The sequence below is a fragment of the Polypterus senegalus genome, chromosome 4, assembly GCF_016835505.1.
Source record: "Polypterus senegalus isolate Bchr_013 chromosome 4, ASM1683550v1, whole genome shotgun sequence".
Lineage (NCBI taxonomy): Eukaryota > Metazoa > Chordata > Cladistia > Polypteriformes > Polypteridae > Polypterus > Polypterus senegalus.
Window position 1 is genome coordinate 179,558,372 of NC_053157.1, and position 18,236 is coordinate 179,576,607.

Here is an 18,236-nt window from a genome sequence, read left to right on the forward strand (position 1 = left end):
CATGTACAGTATATGGATTTCACTTTCAACAAACAACAAAACTTTTAATTCTCACAGATAGGCCTCTTCATTGGGAAGAAACACTAGTTTTCCCTGATGGCAACACAGATTAGACGATTTACAAATCTCCGACTTAAAATTTAAAGCCAAACAATATCTATATACATCTGTCATATCACCTATGTCCATATATTCAATCTCTTTTCGCTTTTACCTTTTCGTCAATATCGCATTGAATTTTGATTCCCATGTTTGGAATTATATCGTGACAATACAAAGTATAACTGCCCGTGAGTGAATATCATTTCTTTATCCCTACATGAACTGTGTCTGACAGTGTGTGTGGTTGTAAATTTTTAGGTGTGGGCAGGACTTTTCCCAAATCTCTTTGCATAAAGTCTTGTCTTGTGGGGCTTAAAATTTTCTTTTGCAGGATTTCACTTCCACCAAACAACAAATCTTTTAATCCTCGCACATATGCCTCTTCATTGGAAAGAAGCGCTTCCATTATCTCTAACCTGCTCTGCTTATGTATCGCGCCAATGTTTTTGAATTCTTTATGATGTTCTACTTTGTCATCTACTCTTTGTCTTTATTTTCTGGCCCTGGGCGTGGTTAAATCTCTTGGCACAAAGTCTAGTCTCGTGGGACATGAAAGTGTCTCTCTGAGAAAGTCATGTCTCGTCTCTCTTCCGAAGATTTTTTTATTGATTATAGTGTAAAGACAACTTTTCTAACTGTGTTATATTTAATGAAGTATTTTGAATAAGGGTACCCAGTGAGACAAAATATCTGGTATTATGAAGTAATGAAAATGTGATATGTATAACTAGCACTAAAGGCAACTGTTCTGTTTTTTTTTTTTTTTTTCCTTCTTCAAAAGAGTCATGACTTTATGTATAATAATACCTTTACTGAAATTAGTTTAAGTATTATTTTTTCTATTCATTTCTCAAGACCTTTTCTTGAAGAATATGACAAGCATATGGAAGATATGAGTAAACAGCTGAAGGATTACCAGGTGTGTTCACTTTTTCTTTTATCATGCATTATTAAAGTTTTATTTTTGTCCATGTTTTTTAGTATAAACATGATATAGTTGGTAGCTTCTAACCCCTGTTGTATTTAAATTGAATACATTTTATTTTGTTAATTCACCAAGGCCTATGTCTATCAGATGAAATGAGAAGGAAGTGTTCGGACACCATTCCTGATGAATAAATTGGTCACCCAATGAGCAGAATGACATATTTTTTTTGAGTTTATATGTAAAATATGATCTTGCCAAAATCTTGATTTTGATTGTTTCATGACGGTACACAAGTACTCTGTACATACATGTTATTGAACTTCTTGATAGCACTTTCCAATTGCCTTAAACTTTATGTACATATTTCTTTCATGATAAATAATATACTGTATGTTTAGCATTCAACATACTTTGAAATATCCTATTTATTACACTGTAGAATTTCACATTGGTTATCAATGATAGATGTCTTAAATTGAGGATACAGTTCTATATAGCTACCTTCAGAGAGAGATGTTTTCATGTTGTGCAGATTAAAGGAACATTTCAGTGATATATTATTGTATAGTCAAGTTGGAGCTTTTTAAAAATGCTGCTTTGTTCTACCTGAGGTTTAGCAAAAAGGAGTCAAAGAAATTACTACCAAAAAATCACACCTATGGAGAATGATTTCTTTAATATTTAAAACAATCAAAGAAGCACCAAATGAACACCCAGTTTCCTCATCATGTTAACCTTGCATCTAAAGGCATGTAAACTGTAACTAGGTAAAGCAAATATCTAGGAAAATGAAAGCACTTGATGTTTTGAGTGCCTAAACTGACAGAAGCACAGCCTTTTACCTCTAACTACAAGGGTGCTATTTTAGCAGTCATTGTTAAAGTTGTAATCACATCTTGGTTTTTCTGTTTTGATGCGGTTGTTAATAGTCAAATGATTGACAACAATAACACATTTTTAGCAAGTTTAATCTATCTAGCCGTTTCAAAAAAATAAAAATATTTTGTTTTTTTTTTCTAGAATATAGCCAAATTTGATATACTGAAAGGAAAAGGGGTACATTTGTTCTGATGTAACATCCACTCAGATGCCTGTATTTATAGTAGCTTGGATTTGGCTGCTTTGTGAAAAAAGCTGGTTTATCATGTTTTTAATGATTATGTGTTTATGCTGTTTTTAATTTTTCATCCCACAGACACAGATGTGTGAAATTAAACTGAAGCTTGAGAATGTAATTAAAGAAAATGAAAGGTAAGACTGAATAATTAAAAATGTTCATTTTAGGGCAAATGATTATTTATAAACTCTTCATATCTTGGAAAAGTAGACATTTGTAATACTTTGAAAAAATTTTTTTGATATTTAGTGATTTTACCAATTTACACAAGAGGTGGGAAAAGTCAAGTTACTTTTGATAGAGCAGCGATCATGTGCATCACAGTTTACACAGTTTGACATACTTTTATTTTCATTAAGGCCTTGTAAACATGCTTTTTATTATGACATTTTTCACTAATCAAGCAATGACAATATTGTATTTCCTTAAGTGAAAATTAAACGTTCTGCATTGAAAGTTTTTATTTCATGCAATTTCAATTGTTATTTTCACAAAAATGTAATAATTGTAGAAAAGAAATTTAAATGGCTTTTGATTCGGAAATAGGTTTTATACTTACTGTAGGTATATGTGTCAATATGCACACATTTATATATTTTCTCTTACAGCTTAAGATGTGCTTTCTTTAAATATCCAAGTGATTTCTTATAGATAAATTGCTTAGCAAAGTGCAATTTGCATACACAATCTTGTATAACAATGCAGCAAACTATTTAATTAGGTAAAACATATTTCACAGCAGTTCACGGTTGTAGTAAAACTGTTTGTATGAATTAAGTTATCTTTGTGTTGGGAACATTTATACTTTATACAGAACATACAGGAGGGTGGTTATCCCTGCTGCCTTAAACAATCCATATTTCATGGTTTGAATCTCTCACCCAGTTTCTTTGAGGGAGTTGTGCATTCTTTTTTTTTTGGTAGATTTTTGTCAAGGTCCATTACTGTAAAAAAGCTGCATGTGATTGTGTGTTTGTGTGTGAGTTGTCTCTGTGTAACCCCTACTGAGAGAGGCTCCAGCCCCCACAAGTCTGAAATGAAATAAGCAGATTTGAGGACTAATTAAGTCAAAAGTGAACATTTGCTGTTTTTGATATTTTGACTTTATTTTGCAATTGTATATTTTAGAAGAAAGTATTACCAAAATAATTTATGTTCCATTCGTTTTATATAGAAGTGTACTTTTACATCTGAGAAGTAACTTCTTTTTTCATGTTACAAAGACTTCATGTGGAACTGCGAGAATCAGTTGAAAGGCAACTTGAGAGTTTACCTTCAGGAACTATTTTGGATGGCGCATCTTTCACAGATGATGAAATTATGAAAAACCTACAGGAACAAATACAACTCTGTAATCAGGTTAGTTATGGCCAATACAATATTTTTCTTCTGTTATGTTTGTTTGATTGTGCTCTTTTATTACAGAATTAAAGGTTCATCCAGGATTGTTTCCGCTTTGGTGCCATTGCTGATGGTGTTGGATGTGATTGCTTTCAGCCTGAAAATGGATTTAGCTGGTTAAAAAAAATTAACCAATTGAATGAAAAAATTGCAGTATTATAAACATTGAGACAAACAGTATGTTATGATTGTAATTGTGGCTTTTAGACGATTGCTGTCCATTTCTGTGTTCTTTTTGTTTATTTTTTTTCAACCCAGAGTTCAGCTCTTGTAGTAAGATAGAAATTTATTTGAATAAGGTTAAATTCTGTTGTTGCTTGTTGGTTATGTCTCCTGTATGGGGATATGAAACTAGAAAAAAACACTGTAAATGTGGCATTTTCACAAATAAATAAATAAATAAATAAATATATATATATATATATATATATATATATATATATATATATATATATATATATATATATATATATATATATAAAACTTTCTCGTATTCCTAATATAATGGTTAAAAAATAAATGCAACATTCTATACTCCTTTTGGTTCTTGATTATGAATGTTATTTAGTAGCTTTCCTGTGTTATGCTCAGTGCTGCCTGCGTAGGCTTTAACCCCCTGCGACCCAGAATTGAATTAAGCTGGTTTGAGAAGGTTGTGTTTTTGTTGTGATTCAAGAGTACAACAAACCTGTCAACTCCAAAAAATGTAACATTGTCTATATTGGAAAATATCCAGTTAGATTTGACTAAAGTGCCAAGACTTGATTTAAAAAAATATATTAAAAGTCTGCTTCTCATATGCCTTCTTCTCTATAAATTTCACTAAAAGAATCTTTTTTTCTTCATAATTACAATTGAGTCTTTACATTTTTTTAAGATATTCATTTAGCACAGCATATTGTATTTATTTTCTTTTCCCGTTAAAGATCTTGAAACCATTCTGATCCTCATTATGTATACCCCACATTGTAAACTATTGATGATAATCTCTTGGTGGATGTAAATAAGGAAAACGGACAGGACTGATGAAAATATTAATGTCAGAAATGGTTGTTTTGATGATTCATTCTCTTCCTTTGTTTATGTATATTAAAGTGTACTTTTTCTAGTGTAATAACTAAATTACTTCAGGTCCTTTGGATGGACACTTACTTGAGTTTGCATGTTATACTTTCTTTTTTCCAGTCAATGTCAAAATGTTTCCATGCCACAAATTGTTTAGGATGATAATTACACTTTCAGTAAATGGGTTCTGTATATATAAACAAGCTTCATTTTAGCTGTAGTAGATTTATACCGTTTGATACTAGTTATATTAATTGATTCAGAGTTTCAAATGACCAGAGCTTCTCCCTGAAGTTCTGGAAAAACGTGCTGCTAAAATTCTAGATAAACATTTTCCATTGCTTATTGAAACTGTCATTTTTGATTCGAAAGTCCTTAAGAACCACTGTAATGTTAAACTGTTAGAGGATACTGTTAGGTATGTGCAATAAGGATTTTATTCTCTTCTTCCTGGAGCAATGAAAATGTTGCAATGAATGCTATATTTTCAACCAGAAACCTCGTCTCTTTGGAGAAACTGAAACATTTTCTGAAAAAAGTTAGAGTAGGATTGACAACCACAAATTTATCTGCTTTCTAATACAAAGGATATGTACATACAGTGCATCCGGAAGGTATTCACAGCGCATCACTTTTTCCATATTATGGGGTGTTGTGTGTAGAATTCTGAGGAAAAAAATGAATTTAATCCATTTTGGAATAAGGCTGTAACATAACAAAATGTGGAAAAAGTGATGCGCTGTGAATAATTTCCGGATGCACTGTATATACAGTATTGTCCATTCAATTTCAAACACTACCTCTAAGCAAGAAAGCAATATAAATCTACACAACATTACAAACAACAAATAAGTCACACCTAAAATGGTGGTGTCTTCTCTTCCTTTCTTTTGTAATTGTTTTTATTTGTGTTTTTTGTATTGGTTACATAATACATACTTTTTGTTTGAATATCAAATCAAGCTGGATAAAGAATGCTTCAGAACATACAAATGCCTTATTTACTTTGCTAATGAGTGAAAATAGGTTACAACTGTAATATAACCCAATGCTTTTTAAGAGATAAGGTAGACAATATCTCAAATACATATTACATATACTGATTATGATTTTCAGAATCACTAAGTTAATATTATTTGTAAATTTCTTCCTATCATCTGTATAGGAAAAAGAACAAGCCTTGGAGTTGTGGCATTCGGCTTCCCATGAGATGGAGAGACTACAACAGTTGTACCAAAAGAACATGTCAGAGGCACAGATCCACTTGACTGAAAGACAGCAGTTAAAAGTATGTAATTCTAATAAATTCAATAGTTGATTATTCAGCATTATAGTTACCTCCTGCAATGTTTTTTTTTGTGGTCATGGTCACTCATAATTATAAACACCATGCAATATATACTGTAAATATCTATAAACATTTTATATATATATATAAATGAATTAATATAGATTTGTGTGTGTGTGTATTTTAATAATTACATTTTAAATATGAACATGTTAAATTACTGGATGTACAAAAAATAAAGCAGAATTCCAGTCTCCACAGAGTCCATCTGCTCTTTGCCAAATATTTAACCAGTTCCACCCTGCGCTCTCCAACAGTGCTCCCTGGCAAACTTTGACTTCAGAAAATATAACACAGTTCTGATATCAGGCACTGCACTTCATGTCTTTGAGGCCATCTTCCCATGCCAGAAGACTATGCCTTATCACAATGGTGGCAGCGGCATCAACACAACCACAGGACACAGAAAATAAAGTGACTGTGTAGCAGCCAATCATACAGTTGGCCATAATCATTAAAAATCAATATGCATACCAGCCCTAGCAAAACTATTGTGGCAGGAGGCTGGGGGCCAGACCCAGCCGGGATGCCTGGAAGGACCGGAAGGCAATCTATACGTCCTCCAGGCCACGAGGGGATAACCACCCTGGATAGTGAGGAGACCACGGGGAAGGAGCAGGGAGGTTCAAACCCGTTGGGGCCCATGGCTACCGCCAGGAGGCGCCCCAAGCCTCATAAGATCGCCCGGGAGATCTGCACTTCCGCCACACCTGGGAAGGTGGAGGAAGGGCCTTCCAGGGACGTCCAGAGTGCTTTTGGGTGCTCATGCGGCACTTCCACCACACCAGGAAGTGCTGCTGGAAGAACTTCAGTGAGCACCTAGAGCACATCCATGTGACTGTAAAAGGGGCAGCCCTCCTACAGTCGGGGAGCGATAGTCAGGTGGTGGAGTCGGACGAAGCTCCAGCGACGGAGAGAAGAAAGGTGGCCCACAGACATTTAAAGGCCCGTGTTTGAGGGTGTTTGGTGCTGGAGCACTGTGTGTGGTGCAGGACTGTTTGGACACTGTAAATAGTTTTAATAAACGTGTGGGTCATTCGACATCTGGTGTTTGTCTGTCTGTGCTCAGGCTGTCTATCACACTATGCTATGCTATGTTATGTTTTATGTTAAATTGTGTATATGTACTCGTCTCATTTTTATGCTTAAGTTAAAAATTATCTGTTGCTTTAAACTTGTTGGGAATAAAGCAGATTACCAAATATAACTTTTTGCTAGGTAAACTTACCTTAGACCAGTGCTTCTCAATTATTTTCTGTCATGCCCCCCCTAGGAAGAAGAAAACATCTCGCGCCCCCCGCGCAACTATAAATAGTATCATTTGTCTATAAAATTGTTATAAGTACACCTCTGCATAACACTGTACCCTTATTAACGTAGTAAATGCGAACATTAATTTTATTTTAATTCTTTTTTATTTTTATTACTATTTAATTTAATATTGTTTCTTTGTATCAGTATACTGCTGCTGGATTATGTGAATTTCCCCTTGGGATTAATAAAGCATCTATCTATCTATCTATCTATCTATCTATCTATCTATCTATCTATCTATCTATCTATCTATCTATGAGAATAAAAAAAGAAAGAAATATGGACCAGTTTACAACAAAGAATAGCTTTATTAAATGTAACCGGAAAGATTTAAAGTGCATTCTAAATTCAAAAAAAATTTAAAAGAAAAATAAAAAAGCATGTTCCCAGAGGTCAAGGGCGCGCCCCACTATTTGAGAAACACTGCCTTAGACAAAGATGTATTGCCTTTTCTAATCCACATGAGCCCTGTTAAGGCCTGAAATTTCATTTATTACTACTTAATATTTGGCTAATGACTTTGTCCAAGGGGGCTTAAATCATTTTGATGGATATAGTCATTATATTTATTTTGCTTTTCCAATTGGAGTACAGGGAGGTGAAGTGGTTTGTTCATGGTGACACAATGTCAATGCACAGTTTGAACCCACAACCTCCAGGATTTAAAAGTCCAAAGCCTAAACTACAATGCAACACTGCCTGTTTGTGACCAAAAAGTGTCAGCTGCATAAGTCACAGGAAAACATTGGGCTATGTATCATGACAAATTATTGTTTCTCAGCTATGCTGCTTGTTTTATTAACAATTATCATTAATTTTAAAAATATTTACAGTATACTGAGTATCAAGTTTTATTGATTTTTTTTTTTTTTTAAAGAATTCAATATTGATTAAAAGTTGAGGTTTACAAATCATGTTGCCAGCTTAGATACTGTTTTAACATTTTATTTTAAGTGCAATTTATTCTGGAGTTCAGTTAAAGTATTGCACTCGGCGTTTGACTTCTGGCCATTTGTGAAGAAGTGTATGTTGTTAGTTATTGTTAAATAAACAGTCGAGTTGTTTGAAAACATCAAAATTTTTTTATGCTTTTGTAACTTGTAACTAAACTAGACATCTTCAGCAATCTACCCTTTGTATAAATGTTTTATTTTAGCTCTTTACATTTTTTCTCTGTATTTTATTTTAGTATTTAATATAAAATAGCATCAGTGAAAACGTAAAAATATTCTTCATTGATTTATCTCTAGTTTGTTTATGGTATGATCCCTAATAATGAGCTAGGCTCTGCATTTTGTTTTTTAGGAACAGCTGGCACGTGTTCAGCAAGTTGTTCAGCAGTTCCATTTATCCAATCAAAAATTGGAATCTGTAAGTAAATGAACTGAGCTGTTACTTCTTGTGGTCTACATTATTTTGCTTATACATTCTGTTATTAGAAATTTTATATAAACAAAGCTTTTTCATGATCTTAGACTCTTAAATATTTATGGAATTTTTGTTTTTTTTATGGAAAAGAGAATAGATGAGAAACATACAAGAAACTGACAAAGTAAACCCTCCACGTTAATTTTCAGAAAATGGCATTGGGCCATCAGAAGCAACAAGAATCATTGCACAGCCATTTTATTCATTGTTGCCCATTAAAGATTATGCTATTCTGATATTCTTATATTAGTCATTTCAGCAGTCTTTATTGCTGATAAACCAAACAAATATGTCCTATGATTCACTGAGCTCTCCACTTTGAGCCATGACTGCCAACATAATGAACAGTTGGGTCTGCTCAGACCTTTTGCAAATATTCTGCAAAATTTAGATTTTGAGACAAAGACATTTGAGGCACCTTTCTGAAAATAAGGACCAGATTGTTTGCATGAAATTAAATAATTAAGTCTCCATTAAAGAGAGCACCCCATTTTGTGTACCTTGAAGCTGTAAATTTTCAAAACTTGAAGGATGTTAGCCACACATATTCACTAATAAAAACTGGTGCATTTATATCGGAATAATTTATAGTGCTGAAATTTATATAAAACATTGACTTCGCCCACTTCACTACTCCTTTAGGCAAGTACATTTTTATAATTTTATGTTGCATATTTGTGCTGCTTTGTTAAACGTGAGTGATTTTAGCCGGAAAAAGAGCAGGTAGTAAATGTTACAGTGTCTGCATTTACCGTCTGTCTGAGGTGTAGGTAGACAGCTTCATTAGACAGTTGTTTAGAAACCAGTGCATTATGAAGGTCCTTGTGCCAGACAGCTACTACAGCTCCTGCAGATTTCATGACAATCTCTTCTTTGTGGTGAAGTGTTTGGATTAATATTCAGGATTTAAGAGCATGTTGTGAACACGAGAGAAGTTGTTAAAGGTATTTGTGGAGTAGTGAGCAACAACTAATACTCATTCATTTTTAATAATTTGAATAACATCACTAGCTGTTTCTGTTTCATCTAGAGTAATCAGCACCTTCTCAAAACCATGACAGAACAAAGCTCAGAGTTGGAACAGCTTCGCAATCAGTTGAGGTTGGTTTTCTTTAGTTTACATTTTATGTTTATAATTTTTCAGTTGCAACTAAAGCTAGTACTGTAATTATTTGATTTGGAAAATCAGTTTAAACATAACTTCATTCTTTTTCACTTCTGTGCTACAATTGTTATTGTTTTGTTTCATTGGAAAAAAATTGACAGTATTATTAGCTAATAAAATTACAAAGAAAACGTCTTTGGAAAGAAACAACAATATTTGTTAATAAGAGCACAGCAGTATGAGTAAAATGTTATGGTTTTAAGTAAGTTTTATATAACATTAGATGAATAAAAACAAATAATACTTTCAGATGCTTCTTTATTCATTTTAATTATTTATTGTTTGCTATGACACTACACCATATAGCGTCACTTGATGCTGCCTCTTGAAATTTTTTTTTTTTTTTTGGAATAGCTGTTTAAATTATTAGAAACATGGCAAAATATAACCAATTTGATTAATCTTTCAACTAATCTTTGACTAAGTACTTGTTCTGTTTTAATCCAAACCTATGCTTTTTAGAACATACAACCTTTATAGTACATAATAAAGATTATAAATCTTCATAAAGATTATGCATTTGTTTGAGTGATTTTAATCTTACCTAGCATCACCATGACTATTAAAAAAGTTCATGCATCATCCAGGGTTTTACCATATTTAGTTTCAGAACTCTTACAGTTGCCTCAGAAGAAATCTGGTACAAATTATAGTAGTGTTATACATTTATTTAAACACTGAGTTGTATGACTTAAATATTAGGCTCTATTTAAATATTTACCTCCATGTTTAATAGAGACAATTCATTATTTTTATTCTGCACATTAAGGCATCTTTCTCAAAATTGAATTCTGTGAAATATATACATTAGGATAATGTTTTTTTTAAATTACAACCTTTAAGGTAAATGTAATTCAGTAAATGTAATCAAAAGGTTCTGATAATGAAGTCATTTCATTGCAGACAAACAAAATTGGATTTGCGAATAGCCACCAGTAAAGTGGAAGAAATGACAAAGATTATGCAAAATCTTCAAGAACAGATGCAAAAGATGGTATGTTTTTTTTAAAGAGGTGAAGATGCTGTTATGTTATGTTAAGTCTGTTATGTTTTTGTATCGGAATTAAATATTGTAACAGATATTAGAAAAGAACTTTAGAGAGGCCATTGAGTGATAGTGGGAGCCTCTTAAAAAACAGTGTGGGCACAGCTGCTCTGAAAGACTGGCAGTGTGCTATCTTTATTCTTCTCAGTATACTTGTTGGTGGAAGACTGCCGGAATGATATTTGTAGTAAACTAAGCTCCCTAAGAACAGTTATAGATGTGTGAAGAGGGCTTAGTGATCATTACTGGGGAACTTTGCCGTTTCAATTACATTACTTCATAGGACATCCCCCTAACCCAGAAGTGACCTAAAACTGTGACAGCTGAAACTACTAGGGTGGTAGTGTGGCTTTTTAAATTTTGAGGCAAAGCACTGGAGGTGATTTGGGATATTTTTGAAATGTTTGTGTTTATAAGTAGATGAACTGCTGTTCCTGGTAGCCATGAGAATAGGCCTGTGTTTAATCCAGTCTGAAGTGGCAGCAAGATTTCACATTTCTTTACAGTTTTTATGGTTTAATTTTTGCAAAGAAGATGTATTGTAATTTTGTTTGTTTTATAGACACCATGTGCTTTATAAAACAGAAATAACAGAAAGAGTGAGTGATCTATAGGTGATTTCCCACTGCAAGAAGTTTTTTTCAGGAATAAGGGACTTTTTAGAAACCCGAACTTTTGTAACATTCCCACCGCGGGCACTGTGGACATTTGTTGTTCATGCTAGGTAGTTCCTGGTACTTTTTTTTTTTTAACCTTCTACTCCAGGGTGTCTACATGTGTTTATAGGTCATGGGTGAAGAATTTTGCTGATTGGTTGGCCGTAAGTACCGGAGCCATCTTACAAATCTGTTAGCTGTTTGGACTATAGAGAGTTATCAGTGAAGATGGAGTACAGCACTTTGTATCACATCACTTTTTATATCTGCCTTCCTGGTGTGCTGTGCATTGAAGCAATAATCTTCCCCATGAAGTCACGATCACTTTGAAGCAATATGTTGTGGTGGTTCCTCGTGAACTCCTAATCATGCCACACCTTGCACCGCTTCTCTCTTCATAGCCACCTTCCTGTTGCACTGTGCCACATGTTACATCAAAGCAGTAATCTCCCCTGTAAAGTTGTGATTGCTTTAAACTAATAAAGTTCAGGGCTCCCCCATGAAGTCCCAAATACACCTCATGCCACATGTTTTGCATATGTTCTTTGCAGTTCTGTCCAGTTCTTTGGAAGTCAGTTCTTTGAATAACAGTGCCTTCCAAAACATCCTTCCAAGTTTTAGCAAATAAAGGAAGGTAAAATATGCATGGTACTTGTTTAATGCTGGTGGTTTACACTATTACCTGAAGCACACTGAGCAAAACACTGACAATCTTCAGTACAACAATTGAATTGTTCATTTTTAGCCTTTTACATTGACCAAATTGGCATGGGTAGCTATATTAGAAATACAAAACCACCCAGGCTCCCCCACCATCCCAGAGACACAGTTATAGTTGGGTAGCTTTTTTCCATTTTTAACATCTAACAAAAGATCATACATTTTGGAACATTTATCAAATATGTAATTAAACTCCTAAGCTAAACTGATACAGATTTTAAACTACAAAACAGAGCATTTTTAGCAACAGAGAAAATCTTTTTATCATATTAAAATTGCTTTATTATTGAAGTAAAAGCTACAATATAGTACATGTATTGTACTATCATTTTAGCAGTCAATCTACATTATAACATCATCTAACCCAGCATCATTGTACTTATTTACATAGTCGCATACTCTGGGGTTTTTGCTTTTGCAGGAAGAAGATGTCATTACAGCACATGGCAGAGAGGAAGCCTCTGATAAACGAGTGCAGCAGCTGCAGTCAGCAATTGCCCAGTTGGAAACACGGTAAATGAATGGTGTCTCGTTTGTTGCATAATAAATATGCTGCATTAAGTGAACTTGGACACGCCACCTGCCAGACTGTAACATAATTGATTGCACATCAATTTATAATGTCAGTTTAATTTTCTCTTGATTTCTGCCATAGTGGTACACTAGTCATTGTCACTAGTATTTGTCTTTTATAGGTTTTTCCTTCTTAGCTTGGAAATCCTTTGATTAAAAATGTACAGCAAATATCTTCAACTGACTTGTTTCTCAAAACATGGTGAAATTTAATAAGTGCACCGAATTATTTTGCCCTGTCTGCCTGATTTATTACCAGTGTTAGCTAAACTACATAAGTACTTTATTTTTTGAGTATTTAATGAGTAAAGTGTCAGATAAACACACAAAGATCTTCATTAAATAATAGGGGCGCCATAATTAAGTAACTATACAGTCTGGAAAAAGTGCGGCCATGTGAATAAATCTTCTCAAAAATCTTGCATTCATTTTATTTTTTCCTTCTGCATTGGTTGTATATTTCATGTACTCTATAGGTGGTCTAATTATCATTCTTTTTTTCCAGAGTTTCTTTGCTGATTTGGTTGCATAAAAAATATAAATATTTAAGGACTTTTATTCTTTTATGTGTGTATGTGTTTCTGTCTTCTAATTTGTACATTATGGTTAACAAATGCAATGCAAATGTAGATTTGTGCAGATGAAATTTTATAACTGCTTGCAGCTTGGTGAAAGTTTTTATGGAATTTTTACCAAAATTAACTTTTTCTTAAAAAGCAACCTCTTGTTACCCAAACTGTGTTTGTTTGAAGGAAAAAAATGTTGTGATATATCAGACATTATTCTTGCTGGCTCCAGCCACATTTTTTTCTTCAAAAAGATGAAATATTGTACTTTTCAAATTCAGAGGACCAGAAATGTCAAAACCCAAATATCTGAAATGTGTACTTACTGGAATAATATGCAGGAAATCTGAAAGTGTACAGTAATATTTAGACAAAAAGTACAGTACATAATTGTCAGATTCATGTTAGATTTATAAATTATTAAGTTATTAGAGGAATATTGCTAAAGTGACATGCCCTGTCTGCTCAGGGTATGACCAAATGGCAGAACCAGTATTATGTATTCTATGCTCCAAGCTCAAGACTTTCTAAGTTCTTTGAGTGTGCAATCATAAACTGTTAACTGAACTCTGTAGTACATGTTATCAAATAAAAAGCTGCAGCATGCTGTGCCTTTTTAGGTATAAAGAATGGATCTTCTAATAATTAAGTTTGTATATGTTGCATTCATGCCTCCATAATTTTTCATGCATACAGAAAATTATACTGTGCATCCTCCCTCTGGTTTTGTGGCAGAAACCTACCATAGCCATCAGTGAGCCTAAAATCTGTGCTGTCTGCAAGATGTGTGTTTGTTGGGATTTATCAAAGATCATTTATAACCCTAAAGGATCCAAACATGGCTGTGAACATGGACAGGCTCATTCCTTACAGCTTACTTACAAAAGTTGGGCAGGTTTCATTTCGAAATTCTACGCATAATGGTCATAACTGGAACTTATTTTTTCATCCATATACTACAGGGTGGGCCATTTATATGGATACACCTTAATAAAATGGGAATGGTTGGTGATATTAACTTCCTGTTTGTGGCACATTAGTATATGTGAGGGGGAAAACTTTTCAAGATGGGTGGTGACCATGGTGGCCATTTTGAAGTCGGCCATTTTGGATCCAACTTTTGTTTTTTCAATAGGAAGAGGGTCATGTGACACATCAAACTTATTGGGAATTTCACAAGAAAAACAATGGTGTGCTTGGTTTTAACGTAACTTTATTCTTTCATGAGTTATTTACAAGTTTCTGACCACTTATAAAATGTGTTCAATGTGCTGCCCATTGTGTTGGATTGTCAATGCAACCCTCTTCTCCCACTCTTCACACACTGATAGCAGCACCCCAGGAGAAATGCTAACACAGGCTTCCAGTATCCATAGTTTCAGGTGCTGCACATCTCGTATCTTCACAGCATAGACAATTGCCTTCAGATGACCCCAAAGATAAAAGTCTAAGGGGGTCAGATCGGGAGACCTTGGGGCCATTCAACTGGCCCACGACGACCAATCCACTTTCCAGGAAACTGTTCATCTAGGAATGCTCGGACCTGACACCCATAATGTGGTGGTGCACCATCTTGCTGGAAAAACTCAGGGAACGTGCCAGCTTCAGTGCATAAAGAGGGAAACACATCATCATGTAGCAATTTCGCATATCCAGTGGCCTTGAGGTTTCCATTGATGAAGAATGGCCCCACTATCTTTGTACCCCATATACCACACCATACCATCAATTTTTTGTTCCAACAGTCTTGGAGGGATCTATCCAATGTGGGTTAGTGTCAGACCAATAGCGGTGGTTTTGTTTGTTAACTTCACCATTCACATAAAAGTTTGCCTCATCACTGAACAAAATCTTCTGTGTAAACTGAGGGTCCTGTTCCAATTTTGTTTTGCCCATTCTGCAAATTCAGTGCGCCGATCTGGGTCATCCTCGTTGAGATGCTGCAGTAGCTGGAGTTTGTAAGGGTGCCATTTGTGAGTAGCTAATATCCGCCGAAGGGATGTTCGACTAATGCCACTCTCCAGTGACATGCGGCGAGTGCTACGCTGTGGGCTCTTGCTGAATGAAGCTAGGACAGCCACTGATGTTTCTTCATTAGTGACAGTTTTCATGCGTCCACATTTTGGCAAATCCAACACTGAACCAGTTTCACAAAACTTAGCAAGCAGTTTGCTAACTGTAGCATGGGAGATGGGTGGTCTCGTAGGGTGTCTTGCATTGAAATCTGCTGCAATGACCCGGTTACTGCGTTCACCAGACATCAACACAATTTCTATCCGCTCCTCACGTGTTAACCTCTGCGACATGTCAATGGCTGTAAACAAAGAGAAACTTGTAAATAACTCATGAAAGAATAAAGTTACGTTAAAACCAAGCACACCATTGTTTTTCTTGTGAAATTCCCAATAAGTTTGATGTGTCACATGACCCTCTTCCTATTGAAAAAACAAAAGTTGGATCCAAAATGGCTGACTTCAAAATGGCCACCATGGTCACCACCCATCTTGAAAAGTTGTCCCCCTCACATATACTAATGTGCCACAAACAGGAAGTTAATATCACCAACCATTCCCATTTTATTAAGGTGTATCTATATAAATGGCCCACCCTGTATAATAGACTTCTGCTCGATGCCCGTGGGAGGCGGAGTTACGCCTCCCACGTAATTTACTGCCTGCCCATATAAGGCTGTCCGTCAGCGGCAATCCAATAGAAACACTGCCGCTAAATATTCACGGGTGAAGGACTGTGCTTATGCAGAGGAAGATGAGATGGTCAGGGTGGTGTTTAGTACAAATTCCGCGAAACTGCGAGAGAAACTTTTAAGTGCCGGGTCTTAGCTAACATTAAATACGGCCGTGGACATCGCACGAGAGGGCACCTGCAAAGCTGGGAAACTTCGATGCATGTACACTGAGCGGCTCACGTGAACTGACGCAGTGCACACACAAAAAGCAACAGTTCCAAAGAGTGCTGAACAAAAACCGAATTACACAATTGAGAAGGCAGCAAAAAAATATGAAGCGTCTGATACATACAAGCATATTCATAAGTGCAGCTACTGCGAAAACAAAGCACACGGTGGAAAAAGTCAATGTTCCGCTAAAGGAAGACAGTGTAAAAAAAACCTGTGCATGCAGTGTGTCATGTCTCGGATAAAGAGGAAGACGAGCTGTTTATTGATGCAGTAAGAAACGAAACGATGAATGAAACCTGTTATCTTTACAACGATTGACAAACACGGAATGTAACTTGAACACAACACATCCTACAAATACGAACCTGATTGAAAGAAATAATGATAATCAAATCCTTGATGACAGCAACACTCCCAAAACAATCACTGTATATTGACAATCATGTTATGTTATTTTTAAAATGTTCTTCTCCGCTGCGAAACGTGGGTATATATATATATACATACATACATATACACAGTATATATATATATATATATACATATATATATATATATATATATATATATATATATACATATATATATATATATATATATATATATATACACACAGTATATATATACCACGATCTACATACTCTCAAAGAGACAAGTCACACGCCATGGCGCAATGGTAGAGGCTTCACCTCTAGCGGCGACATCCGAGGTTCGATTCCCGAGAGGGGATGCACTGAGTATGTACGCGCTCTTGCCGATTCATTTTACCTTCGTATCCCCTTAGTTTGAGACGTATGAAAAAATATGCGGTTAATGCAGAATCATGTTGCATTATTTTTAAAATGTTTCCTTTTCTTAGCACAAGCACAGCTGAGAAGCTTCGATGCATGTACTCCATAACGCATTAAAAAAAATAACGCATTTAATCACACTTTCAATTACAAGCAAAGGGGAACTTTTGGCAATGCATTATTTCCTGGTACATCGATGACATTGATGCACACATCAGAGCTACAAAAATGTTAGAGTCGGAATAAAGCGCGTTCCTACGACTGATCGGAGGCAAATTTCATTTCAAAAGACTACCCAACAGAAGCCTTGATAAAAGCATGGTTTTGTGCACACTTAAAAGCAAGCAAAATTAGATGCATTACAGAAAGCGGACTTTGTGGCTCTTACTGGGGATCATTGGACTTCCGTGACCGTTAGTAATTCTAATTACATCTAATTACAAAATGTTCAATGATCACACTGTTTTAGCCTAATGTACAAAGTAATTTTGGCTAAGGTTACTCAGAGTTTAAAGATGAAGCTGGTCAAATTACCTTTTATGTTTCTGGCTTATTTTTTTAAGAAGAAAAACTGCACTTTATGTTGAAATTTTGGTTATTATTATTTAAAGACAATACCATTCTGAAAATGTACTTAAAATACCACTTTATTTTTAAGTCTGCCCTATTTTAGCCAGGGATGATATTTTTGTTTCTGTTTTGAATTGAAATGCAGTTTAAAAGCATTTTTTTTTTCAGAAATTAAAAGAGCTTGAGTTTACAATATTCATGTCCCTGTCTATTATTTGATTCTGTCGCCCACTAAAACCCTTTTAAATGGAAAAAAAAAATTTGCGATTTGGGGCAAATTTTCATGTGTGATTACATACGATTAATTATTACACAGCCTCTAATTAATTAGATAAATTTTTTTAATCGAGTCCCACCCCTAATATATATGTAGATATATATATATGTATATTTGTATATATATATATATATGTGTATGTACAGTATATATGTATGTATATGTGTATGTGTGTATATATATTTGTATATATATTTGTATATATGTATATATATATATATATATATATATATATATATATATATATATATAT

General features: G+C 34.5%; 1 protein-coding gene across 2 annotated transcripts in view; it reads left to right on the forward strand.

The window, feature by feature from the left end:
- sclt1 (sodium channel and clathrin linker 1) overlaps nt 1-18,236 on the forward strand; it is a 63,607-nt gene that overhangs the window by 16,864 nt on the left and 28,507 nt on the right. For both annotated transcript variants that reach the window (XM_039751691.1, XM_039751690.1), the window contains exons 5-12: nt 958-1,021; nt 2,226-2,281; nt 3,371-3,506; nt 5,779-5,901; nt 8,581-8,646; nt 9,734-9,804; nt 10,772-10,862; nt 12,711-12,802. In XM_039751691.1, the coding sequence (XP_039607625.1) occupies nt 958-1,021; nt 2,226-2,281; nt 3,371-3,506; nt 5,779-5,901; nt 8,581-8,646; nt 9,734-9,804; nt 10,772-10,862; nt 12,711-12,802 (699 nt within the window). The remainder of the gene's footprint in view (nt 1-957; nt 1,022-2,225; nt 2,282-3,370; nt 3,507-5,778; nt 5,902-8,580; nt 8,647-9,733; nt 9,805-10,771; nt 10,863-12,710; nt 12,803-18,236) is intronic.